The sequence below is a fragment of the Corvus moneduloides genome, chromosome 1 (genome assembly GCF_009650955.1).
Source record: "Corvus moneduloides isolate bCorMon1 chromosome 1, bCorMon1.pri, whole genome shotgun sequence".
NCBI classification, from domain to species: Eukaryota; Metazoa; Chordata; class Aves; order Passeriformes; family Corvidae; genus Corvus; species Corvus moneduloides.
In genome coordinates this window covers 40,915,825-40,928,991 of record NC_045476.1, presented here as the reverse complement: position 1 = coordinate 40,928,991, position 13,167 = coordinate 40,915,825, and the positions used below count along the sequence as shown (strand labels likewise).

The window sequence follows — 13,167 nt, the reverse complement described above, 5'->3', positions numbered from 1 at the left end:
AACTCCATAATCATGCTCTTTAGTTTGCTGTGTAAAAGCACTGTTCCACTGAAGTGTGTCCTATAGTGGTAATAAAAATGATGATGAGTCTATAAATTTAAAACAAACACAGGGATTGTTTTTCAGTTTTGAGGTATTAGTATTGTGTGCATCAAATTTTAGCCTCCTTATATGGCTGATGAAAAGCAGTAGACTGAAAAAGAAGTGCTTTGAATTGTCTTCTGGAAAAATTTTTGACTGTATGGAGGATCTGGGCTTTGACTTAATTAAATACTCAAAATATAAATACTCAAAAAATACTTAATAATTAAATACTCAAAGCTGTCTACAGTCAGATATTAGTGTTACTTGTGTGCTTAAAGAAATAGTCTTATGTCTTTTAATTAGACTGCTTGCAAAAGCAGCATGTCTGTCACTCCTTAATCTGTGTAGAGTTTCATCTGTCACGTAGTTTTACATGAAGGAGTTTAGGAAAGCTGGAGTTTTTCTGGGCTATTGAACCTACTTTGGAAATAACATAAATAGCATAACTATATTGTTAATTCAGCATAGACACTGTAGGGTACTGTCCCTTGTGTATTCTGGAATGCCTGTACTTTTCATTTAGCGTGGCTCCACATAAGCACATTGTCACTACAGCTTTCTCCATAATTTTGTCCAAGAGTTCTGGTTTTCGTAAGCAGATGCATATTCACGAATGTTTTAGCTTTAGAATATTTCAAACTTGGGATATAGTTGATAGGAATATAATGGAAGAGAATTCAATTTTTTCATGACCAAGCGACTGGTGTTACTTAAATGCAGTTTTTTAAAATCTGGTTTTAGAATAGCTGCAGCTGGAAAGGTGTACTGTGTTTGATAACAATGATTGAAACAACCTATGTTGTTACTTCAGAATAACTGAGATATCCTAGCAGTTATCTGTTCTCATGGAATTCATGTTTAACTAAACTGCAGAGTGCAATAATGTTTGCATGAACTCTTATGGAATCAAATACATTTTGTAGACAACTTCCTAGCTTTTCTTAATGTCTGTTCTTCATTCCTGTTTTTCCTCACCACAGTCACCCCCACCAGTTGCAGACAAATTCATATTCCTGGGGCAATTTCTGGATCCTGCTAAACCTTTAGTAGTATCTGGATGTTCTCGTTAACCTTAAGTGAGTTTTTCAAAATTACAGAATAGCTCCTTTGTCTCTAATTGCAGATGAATTAAGGCATGGATGATCTTCACTTAGCATTGTAAACTGCTCTAATATCTCAGAGAAAGTAGCACAGAGGCATTGCAACTACCTTTCTACAACAGATCATAAGGCAGAGTGTTGGGTTTTATGCTTTTGCTAGAGAAATAGATCTGACTTTTGTGTGTGAAAGAATTGCATTTGTGTTATGATTTTATGGACAACAGTTCAGAAGCATAAAATATAACTTGATGCAGGCTAAAGAAGTTCTCTTGACAATTGTTTTGGAATGAAACTTTTGAATATTGTCCAGGATTTGTCATTCATAATACTCGGTTATTTTTCCAGGTGAAGTCTGTGAAAACTGGGTCAGTCTTTTGGACAATCTGCTGCTGTCTATCCTACTTTTACATGGTAAGGCTTTTATATATATATAATAGCTGAACTATTTGAGTAGGACTTACATAATCCATGTGTTGATGAAGAGAAGAAGGATATTTTAATCTTTGTTGGAGCCATAATATAAAATTACTGCTTCATATTGTTATTAAAACCTTAAATATATGACCAAACAACATAACATGTAAGTGTCAAGTATTTAACTAAACATGATTAAAACAATTTTTGAAAAAAATTTGAAATATAGTAGCTTTACTTACAAGTTTTTTTTCATACTGTGAATAGGTGCTCTGATTCAGTTGGATTTTTATTTTGGTACAGATAAATTAAGGTATAATTTTGATATTTGTGTCTGTGTGTCATTACTATAATGCAATAATAATCATACTACATTTTTATAACTTTGAAAGCTATTTCTATGGGTATAATTATGCCATAAAGTAAAGCTTACCACCAGAACTGATGAATGATTACAGTGTCATAATAAATGATCATAAATTTTCATTCTTCATCTGTGAAAATGGAGGCTATTGCAGAGATTTTCCTAAGGGCTAACAGAGGGGGAAAACAGCAGTAAAATTGAGGAGATAAAACTAGGAGAAAAATGAAGGGAATTGGTTTTCCCCCTCCTCTGTCTTCTGAAACCTTAGACTTGAAGAATTTTCCTCTTTGAATCAAACATCTTTTTTTTTTCCCCAGTAAACTTTTTGTGACTGTATGAAAAATAAATTATCCTTGAAATAGCCAGTGGTGAGACAGCCAGGCTAATTGCTTGGTGACAGTTAAGACTGAGGTCTCAAATACTGCTTTCCTACCATCAGGTAACTAGGTTTGCAAGAACAAGGAACTTCTGGATTGGTTTATGTGCCTTAAAGTACAAGGTTAATTCAAAGGTTGTCTGGTTGTTGTCTAATTTTCCTCTAGCTTTAATGTCCGTTTGGTTTCCTGGGAGACTTTTGCAGTTAATACAGGAAATAATAGCCCTTTGGTTGTCACCAAAGAGGCTAGGATAGCTATTTCTTTTCAAGAGTATATTTATTTCATTCCATTTCTCCTCCTTTTGCCACATTGCTAAATAGAGAGCCACTTCTTTATACACAGCATTGTGGTTTATATAGTATTGTAGTGAAAAGGTCCTGTAGCTTTGGTACATATTTAAGTGCACAAAAGCTGCAAGTCTTTGAATTGTTATATTTATGTACCAGAGTATTTTTTTATATTGTGCCAATTTATTAGTAAGATTCTCTAAAGGTGCCTTCATAAACATACAGATAACAAATTAAATACTTCCACAATTTTACTGCTGAAAAATCACACAATAACAAGTTCTTACTATCTTGGTGTGTGGGATTGTATGAGAGTATGTGATCTAGTGTATGTATGGTATCAGAACTTATGAATCAATGTCATCATGGCAATCAGTGCTTGACTTTAAATGGGGGGGGGGGCTGGTTTTTTCCTTTCAAGTGCTATCAGCTCATGAAAATTTCAGATTTGTCTGTAGCTTAGCTTCAAATCTCAGTGATTAGATGATAGAATTTTATTCCTTGTATCTACTTCATCCCACATAGATGATGGCTTTCCAAAAGGGAAATACAATATAGGGAAAGAATTTTGTTGAGTTGCCCATCTAGGTATTTTACTTAGGTAAATTTTTAGGACAAAGGATAATTGTACTATTTGTTACATTGTAATAATTCATCTTTCTCGGATGGAATTAGTCATTTTCAGTGTAAGCTGGAAGTTAAATCACAATTTTGAGGTAGTAGGAGTCAGTCCTTAAATGGGAAGTTTGGGGAACAGCTTCTTGAAAGGCAAATGGATATTGCGTGAACTGACAAATCTTTCTTGATAACTAAATCTGCTTTATAATATATGCCTAAATCACTGTGGTAATTTGACTCGTAGCCTTCATTGCATTCAATATAGAGAACGTTGTTTTTTCCTTGGATTATATTTTTAGCCTTTATCTTACTTCATCAGCTTCTGCTTCATACAGCTTTTTATGACAAGGAGGTAAAATAAAAGGAAGTTTCAAATTGAAGCAATCCTGTAGGAGTAATAGCGTGTCTCCACTCTTTTTGCCAATCTACGAGAATGCCTCAGTCTTGTTTGAAAAGTTCCAAAGTGCATCTTTAGTATAATTTTCAGACCTTAGATTTGGTTTCATATTTTGATAGTTAGGGATGCAGGTCTCTGGTCCATGTAAACTGTTTGTGACCCGCTTCATTCAAACCTTTCCCTAGATGTGACCGTGTTCTAACTACATGTTTGAACTCTATTCTATCTTACTTGTCTTCACACGGTGTTTGCTTCCATTAAATAAACTTGCTTGTGTAAACCATGATACTCCATACTAGTAATTAGGTAATATGATTTTGATAATCTGAAATGAGTTACTGGAAAACTTAGATTATTTTATTCTACTTGTTCCACATTGTCTGAATTGCTCACGTCAAATTTTGAAATGCTGGGTTTTGTAGTATTAGTGTCAAAAGACATAATACTTGGCCTCATGCTTTTTTTAGAATCTGTTCTATAGAACATAGTAATTTGGGTTTCTTTTTGGATTCTAGGGCTTCAAAAATATCTACATGAATCTAAACCCTAAAGTGCAGTTAAAGTGAAAACCACATTAGCTACTGCACGCTAAAAATGAAGATCTGGGGTAGGCATGGTGCACATGGGAGAAGTCTAGACTGTAATTTGACAAGAGGACATGTTAAAATACAGATTGTCTAGTCAAAATGAGCCCTTCTAAATATGTTTGAAATTTAAATAACACATTGTAATGATAGCTCACTAAATCCTTACCTAAAACAGCAATCAGTGATCTGTTAATAACATTTGTAGTGTTTCAGTTCTAAGTATACCATAACAGTCCTTCTCAACGGCTCGTTGCCACAGGTTTGCAATATCTATAATATTGTTGTATATCATTCCACAGTGCTCAGTCCTGCTTTCATGTGCCTCCATACCCTTCCTTTTGTTTGTTTCCTTACATTGCAACCTGCGCTGGCTGTTCTGGTCCCGGAGTTCTGCTCCTGGAGGTGTACCTTGCGCCCTTTCTCCTCTCTGCCTGGAAATAGTATTCCCTGTCTCCAGCAAAAAGTGCAGAGCATGGTGCTAAGTTTGTCAAAATACTAAGTTTTGGATCCTACATGAGATCACAGAATATCCTGAGATGGAAGAGACCCACGAAGATCATCAAAGTCCAAGTCACGGTCCTACAGATCCTACTGCTGCCTTGTGTTGCAGCCTTCACTATTGGGAAAAGCCTCCAGCATCACATTCTTGTTTGCCAGTATGACCAGATTAGCATGGAAGGAGGAGATCCAGGAAGGGTAGCCTAGGAAATCCATCAGCCCATTTCAAACACTTTTGATATGTGCATTTTGTTGTGGTTTGTTTTTCTTTTATAATATATATTGAGAAGGATTTTGGTGGTAGTAGTAGTAGTTTTGACTGCTCATGTAGATGGGCTTTGTGTTTTCTTGCTAGACCATCAAGTTGTCTAAATCCAGCATTGGCTGTTGTAAGAATTTGCAGATATTTTCAGATCTAATTTCCTGTTCTATTTGTTGTAGGTCTCTGCATGGGGTGGTTATGTTTTCATCATCAACCTTATTCCACTGCATGTGTTTGTTCTGTTGCTGATGCAGAGATACAGCAGGAGGGTCTACATTGGTAAGTTCTGTTCATTGCAAATTCATTCTCAAATACTTAAACATGAGATACGAAATTATTGTAGTGATGTGTTTTGTATCAAGTGAGTGTTAAGTAATTGCATATCAGATTTATCTGTCTTAATTTGGTTACTGAGTATAGTCAGTTATTTTCTACAACATGGAAATAAGGAGTTGAAACATACTCACACTTCCAAAATTTCATATATGGTAGCTGCTAATTAATTTTCTCCTTTCTAGTGTGTGGGAAAGAAAAATGGGTGGTTTGATGTAAAAGAACCCTGTTAATATCTTTTAAATATGTATTACATGTGTGCCTTTAGTAATGTTTTATATTTTTGGTTTTTCCAGGTATGTAAAACAATTGGTAATTTTAAAAGTTGTACAGCAGATATTATGTAAACATACAGTAAAAGACATAGGAAATTTTAAGTAGCCATGTAAGTTTTAGATCACTGAGACAAGGCGTGCACAGTAAGAGTCTGTCCACTCCTTGGGAATCCTTAAAATTTTACTGGATTAATTGGTCGGCCTTCCTTTCAGTTTCAGGAATGTGTGAATAGGGATCCTAGGAGCCTAACTTTTAAATTGATTTTCTTACATTTAAATACTCTGTAATCTGTTTTTACAGACACTTTACCAATAAAATCAGTAAGCCATGATGTAGGTGTGTGAATGAAATAATTGGTAAGCAGTTCAGGTATTCAGAAATTTGCAAGTTAGCTGGAACGTTTTTAATGTGAAGCCTTTGCAATAGGTAGTTGAAGAACATAATGTAAGCTGAAGCACAATCACAAGGCGTTTCTTATTTGTAAATATATTTTCATTACTCATTTCAATACTGTTTTATCTGTGTATTCTTAATTATTTTAATGTTTTTTTTAGTGCCTGCTAGAGAAATTACTTCATGTACCTATGTGTGAACCATTATATACCACAATAATTGCTAAATTTACTCTAGTTAAGTTTTGAATTTTTTTAATCAAAACTATAAATATTGCTTCCATACTTTGTTATTCTGAGAATTGAGAATTGGAAATTTATTAAAATTAAAAAAAAAGAGAGAAAGAAAAAGCCCTAACCCATCTTTAATTTTTAATGTTAGTATTACTTAACTTCTTCATTAACTACTTCTTCCTCACTTAAGGGGAAAGTAATTTATCTTGTTTTGCTTTTAAAATTGTTTTATTGAATATTTTCATTTTCTGATTTCTATGAATTAGGCAAGAGAAAATTAAATCAGCTACTTAAAAAATCCTGAAGCAGTGTGGTAGCCAGAAACAGACTAAGTGCTCTTGCTTCTTCAGCTTTCAATGAACTTGTCTTTGTACTCATGTGGAGAAAATAGTATTGCACGTTCATAGGAATTAAAGGGTTTGGCAGATGTTTGTTTTGCAAATAGCTACAGTGTTTTGAGATGTTATTGCCCTTGAGCAGTGAGGGATATGTGCTGCCATGGAGTTGTCAGAATGAAAATGTGATAACTGCTCTGCTGTTTCATTGCAACTGCTGTCTTAATTTAAGTTTTCATGGGAAGCCCTAGAGAAGTCTGTACCTCTCACATTACTATGTCATTTCTAGGTTTGTTTAACAGGATGTTTTTGTAACACAGGTAAGAATGTTCAAGCACTTCTGAGGGGGACTTCAAGTGTGCTTCACCTCCAAACTATTCAGATAGGGAGAAGAGTTTACAAAAGCTCCTTGCAACAGGGAAAATAAGATATTTGGGGAGTTTCTGTGAGATGCAGTTGCTACTGTGCCTGCAGCAGTCTCATAATTCTTAAAAATCCACCCATGTGCAGCTAAAACTTTTGAAAAATATTGTCAGCTGACAATAGCTAGTAAAACCTATATTCTTTTTACTATTATGGAGAATTTTGGGTGTTTTAATCTCAAGATCAGTGGCTTAAATTTATTTTAAGCTAGCATGAGCCATTTTATAAAGGCTGTGTTAAGTTTGATCCAACGTAACATAAATGTATAGAACAGTATTTGGCAGAAGCAAATTTTTAAAAATAGTAGTGGTTTCCTGGTATATATTTTTTATATGGGTGTTCATATACCAAGGAGAAGGTTAATGGGACGTGATTGATATATCTGGGAGTGTAATTCAGAATCATGTAATGAGTAAAAATTTCCAGAATGTGAAGGTTTTGCCAATTTTAAAATATTTTAGAACTGGAAGGCAGATGACTATCAGCCAGATAGCTTCTGACCCATTTGGCATCAGTAGTGATGATGCTACTTATATTTGAAAGCTCAAGCTGTGCTTTTATTTTTTCATCTTGACAATGGCCAGTGCCTTTCATTCAGATCCTCTAGTTTAATCATTATGAACAAGTGCTTACAATTCCAGTGTATTAGCAGAGAGGGGAATAACCTCTATTCAGATACAGCAACCATTGATATTATTTTCTATTATTGTACTTGTAGTCTCTTTAGTTTCCCATATGATTTTACACTTGGAAGGGTATAGATTTGTCATGATTGCACACTTCAATTTTTTTTTCATACATTTTTTTCAGGTTCAGTATAATTATCAGAATATTTAATAAAACACTTGAGGATCTTCCAGAATTTAAAACTTAATTTCAATAATTGCTTGTTCTATGTCTTGGGTTTTATCATTCAAATGGTGAACAGGCATATATTTATATCAACTACTTCAGTATTCTAAAATTTCAGATTGAGGTTTATTTCTGGTGATTGTAATCCATCAATTGAAATTATGTGGCCATAATTGAAATTATTCTCTTCTCTGGAGAAGCTTTTCAGTAGGTCCTTCCTATGTTTGTGTGGTGTATAGCAAATTAAATTCTTTGTAAAATGACTATGTCCACAGTAGGTCAGAATGTTTTTGTTCTGGACTTGGTCAAAGTTAAAACAATAAGAACAACATGCAGGAATCAAAATGACTTCTTGTTTTTGCAAAGACTATGCAAACTGTAGAATATAAAGGAGCGTGAAAGTTTGTGGTGATATATCACCCTGATGTTTCTAAGTTCCTGGGAAAATTGTAGTGTTGTGTAAATTGCCTTTTTTTTTTAATCTTTTTAGTACCAGGCAATATGTAGCTTTTTGAAAGAAGTGGGAGTAAAGGATTGGGGTGGGGGTGGGCAGTGCACATCGCAAGTGTAGCAGTTAAAAATGATGATTTACAGTGGTCTAACAAATGTGAAATGTAGTGATTTATGCCAATCATTGAACTTCCACAGGATGGCAGTGTTGTAACAGTTGCTTGGTACAGTAAATGATTTATGTTGTAGTGAATTCTTCAAAAATTGAGCTTCCTTCAGGAAAAATGTATTTCAGTGACTTAAGAGGGCATAGATCAGTAGCTAGGCCAAGCTGTGCAATACAGGTGCTTGAAATAATAAACCGAGTGCCTGGAAATACCATCCCTGTCACTTCTGACTGGTGTGGAACTCAGGCAGTACCCTGGGAGCATAATCCCTCAGCGAGACCACACAGGTGCTGTGGAAATGACACCACTGCTCAATGATGCACCCCCCAGAACTGATCTCGTGGAGATTAGTAAGGGATTATAGGAGAACAGGGATGTCGTCATAAGATCCAGGCTATAGCCTTAGAAATCTGAAATGTGGATTATTGCTGTTTGCCACTGAGGAACTTCATTTTGACTTGAAGTTGGCTGATTACTTCAAATGTAATCAGCCTTATGGCTTTGCAGATTTAGTATTTCTATCTTCCCCTCCCATCTCTTCTTCGCGCTGTAATATTGAGGGCCGAAACCTCTTTCAAAATAATGTATATGAATGTTAATGCATATGCAATAAGAATTCATGTTATTAATACTAATGTTAATATTAATTATGCTCTTGACCTCTGTTTTCTGGGGGGATTATAAATCCCCAGAGTTGATACAGATCTATCAATAGATATGCTTAGTATTAATTGCTTTTTCTATTGCTGTTCAGCTTCTTGCATTCCCTCTGCTCTTGTTAAAAAAAGAACAACAGTGCCTGTTTGCATTTTCTAAATAAGTAGTAGACTCTTAAATGTTTTGCTTTTTTGAGGTCTGGTCCCTTCAATTTCTCCTCATGAAGAAAGCTTCCCTTGTCACTTGTTATTTGAGAGCTCTTTACACATCCATGACTCTCAAAAACAACATGGGAAGAGAAAATTTTTTTCAAGCTGGAGAATCTTAGGTAAATGGCTTCTTTTCCTAGGAGGAGAGAAAACAGTGCAATTAGAAAGAACAATAGTCTGCTACATCCACTAAGATTGGATGCAATAGACAGCTTTATTCTAGTCAAAGAAGAAAAAAAGTAATTAGAATGGCTGAAATATTTAGCATAGTACAGTTCTGTTTCGGTGTCACTGCAGTTAGGGGAGAAGATGGACTTTGCTGTGGAGCCAATGCTTTTTCAAACTTGTATTAATTTTGTTCCCATCTTTTTCTTCCCCTCTCCTCACATATTTCTTTCCTAGCATATAGCACTTTCTACATTGTGGGGTTAATATTATCGATGCAGATACCTTTTGTGGGATTTCAGCCAATTAGAACAAGTGAACACATGGCAGCTGCAGGTAAGAAAATTAAACTTCTGCATCCAACAGCCTGCTTTAACACAGGAAAACCTCAAACTTGCGGCTTTGTTTCCTTGTGTTAAAAAGAACACAGGCTAACAAAGCAAATTGTTAAAGAAAGAGGTACAATTTAGTGTCTGTAGGGAAGTTTTCTTTCCAATTGACACATTATCCTCTTTTTGTGTGAGCTAATGGTGGTAAAATGCTTCCGTAAGACTGGATCAGTTAGCATTCTGACAGGCACTTACTTTACACATGGATAATCTCTGCTGGTTTGCAATACAATGTTGCCATCAAGCATTGTACAATTGAAACATTCCTTATTGGTAACAGAGCTTTTAGTGAGCAATTTGGTTTTAGAGTTGATAGTCTTCTGTAATTTTTCAAAGCAGATTAAACTACTTAAATTACTAATCAGGAGGGTGGTTTTTAAATAACTGATTTCAGTCTTGTTTGGGATTTTTTGATTACTTTAAATTGATTTTTCAGTAGTTGTTGGCAGTCAGACATCTTGATTTCTTGAAGCAGTAACCTCTGCTAACACTGAGTTTAATTGCATGCACTGTCTGTGTGATATAGTTCAGTTTGTTACCTTCCCCAGGTTTTTTCTTACTTTTAGTCACTTACCGAAATGTATTTGAGACAGTGATGAGACCATCATTAAAATTTAACACAAAAATACTTTCAAAATGGAGACTTCTTTCCAACAAACTGAATTAACATAATGGAAAAAGAAAAAAATTACCAAGCCTTATTTGGATTCTGAAGAATTTTACATTTATTTAGTGAATAGAATTTTTGTCTTTCTCTAGGAGTTCAAAACTAGTGGATTTCATTGTGTACCTTGAATTCTTTGTTAATTTGAAGAAAGACCATACACTTGTTTTGTTTTATTTCTCTGCCAGCTAGCATTGAATTTTCACTTTTGAAAGGATTCATCAGTGAATTGATCTTATTATATGTCTTGAAATGAATAATAACTGAAATACCATGTCCAAGTTCTGGGTGTAATGTTAAACTCTGAACAGCTTTTTTGAGGGTGTCAGGTGCTTCACCAGTGAATTCTGATGTTTCAACACTAACTTTATATAATTCAGTTGACTTAATACTTGTTGGTTTGGTTTTTTCTTTCATTAAGTCCTCCTGTGTTGTTCAGTAGCTTAGTTTCCATGTATTTCTATATTAGCATTGTGTGTTGCCTCAACTCAATCTCTTAATTTTTCACCACATCTAGCTAGGTATGTTAACCTGTATTTTTGTCATAATCAATGCAATCTGGTTTTCAGGTGATTTTCTCCTTTAGAATATTTTCTCTCATTGGAAGCTTGTGTTTATGCAAGAAAGTGTCATCCCTGTATTATGTATTAAAGGTTATTTGTCAGAAAGTGATGTTATACTAGTTTCTAGATGTTAGGGTGTACCTTATTTTTAGTTTTCCAGTTCAAACATAGGCAAATATGCTGATTGCTTTAACAGCTGTTACTGCTTTTGAGCATTTAAACAAGAACTTTTCTCTTTCCATAGGTGTTTTTGCACTGCTGCAGGCTTATGCGTTTTTGCAGTATCTGAGAGACAGATTAACAAAGCAAGAATTTCAGACATTGTTCTTCTTGGGTGTCTCATTAGCTGCTGGTACTGTATTCCTGAGTGTCATCTATTTGACATACACAGGTAAATAAATGTGAAACTCATTTACCTTTAGAGCATGTAAGCCAGATGATCAACATTTGGTTTCGCTTAAAGTAGTTGTTTTAACGTTTTAGACTATTTAATAGCAGTTTTATTTTTGTTACTTACGATACCATTATTCCAGAAGAATTCTTAGCAGCTCTGTTCAAAGTCTTCTAAAACATGATGGTTTGATTTGCTTTTCCATGCATATGAGCAGGTCCTTAGCAAAGTTTTCAGACTGGCATATCAAAACAAAAATTGGCTTCTAATCTCAGCATGCAGCCAAATATGTATTCTGTTGCAGTTCCTAGGAAGTGTCGATTTCATCTTCTGAATTCACTGATCGGTATCCCTGCTTCATCAGCTGGAGCAGGCCTCGTTCCCTGAGCTTCTGATAGGCTGTGCAAATTGGGCTCCTGATCACCTCACAGCACTCTGATCTCTCTCGATTTTCTTAATAATCCTCCTGCAGAAGAGGGTGCCCACATCTGGACCCTGTATCGCAGGTGCAGCATCTGGAAGAATGGGGTTCAGATTTTGGACTGAAGTCCTGCCTGCCACAGGGGATGTCAGCCACTCTTTTCAATATAGCACAGTTCCTTTTGGCCTCTGGGATATTTTTACTTTCTATGAGCCACCAGCTGGACCCTGATCCACTGTGTACTACCTTGAGCTTGTCAGGACAGCCAGTTTTCAACCAGTCAAATAATGGACCATTTGTCGTGTCCATTCTCCTGCAGCAATAAATGAGAAATGAGGAAAATGGATCAGAAAAACATTTATCAATATATTTCAGGAGGCTGTGCTCCATGGTCTTTTCAGCAGCTCAGGTTACTGGCCTGCAGCTTCCTGCATATAACTTCCTGCCTTGCCTAGAGGTGCAGCAGTAGCCAATTCCCAGGCATCAGGCACCCTTATCACCCAGGTGACAATGGTGGGTAGCTCTCATGTTGGCCAACTCTTCCAGCACCCTCAGGTGAATGGTGTCTACATCCAGAGAAGATCATAACTAGTAGTTCCCTGTGTGCTGACAGCTCCTTCTCCATGTGCATGCAGTGGATTGGGAGCAAGCTTTTCATCTGAGGACTGAAGGGAAAAATATGTCTTGTACTAGAACATTAACCACAATATTTAAATGTCTAAATTAGACACTAAACTAAACCCTTCAGTCAGATTATACTAATTTTGAATGTAAGATAGATGGAAGACTTACTGAGTCATGCACAAAACCTTGGGTAATAATAAAAGGATTTAACCTTCTCTTACTTCACCTTGTCTGTATCTGTCTTCAGGAGGAGCTGAAACAGTTGCAAGGAAAGTGGAAATAAAAATTTAAGAATCATCTAATAACTTCTAGTAATAATTTTTATCTTTCATCTAATAATTATGCTGGTTCTTTTCATCTTATCATATTCAAGTTACCTAAAAGCCTTGTTTTATAAAATAGTATGTAAAGCTTTTCAGCGTGTCTAATAGCAGCTTTTATATTCCATGCCACATGTAGATTCACCAGGAGAGAAATAAAAGAAAACCATCGTTTCATTTAGTGTTTGTGTTTTGGCTATAGAGTGTTCCCAGTTTCCTGCTCTGACATTTCAGAAAAATGAAATACTTTCTTATCAATTATGTTTTCTTTTTCTCGTACTCCTTCACAGAGTATAGTTTGCTATCTGTCATAT

General features: G+C 35.4%; 1 protein-coding gene across 1 annotated transcript in view; it reads left to right on the top strand.

The window, feature by feature from the left end:
* Positions 1-13,167, top strand: part of STT3B (STT3 oligosaccharyltransferase complex catalytic subunit B) — a 49,923-nt gene that overhangs the window by 24,820 nt on the left and 11,936 nt on the right. The window contains exons 4-7 of the mRNA XM_032107497.1: positions 1,530-1,595; positions 5,168-5,267; positions 9,719-9,817; positions 11,342-11,488. Of these exons, the coding sequence (XP_031963388.1) occupies positions 1,530-1,595; positions 5,168-5,267; positions 9,719-9,817; positions 11,342-11,488 (412 nt within the window). The remainder of the gene's footprint in view (positions 1-1,529; positions 1,596-5,167; positions 5,268-9,718; positions 9,818-11,341; positions 11,489-13,167) is intronic.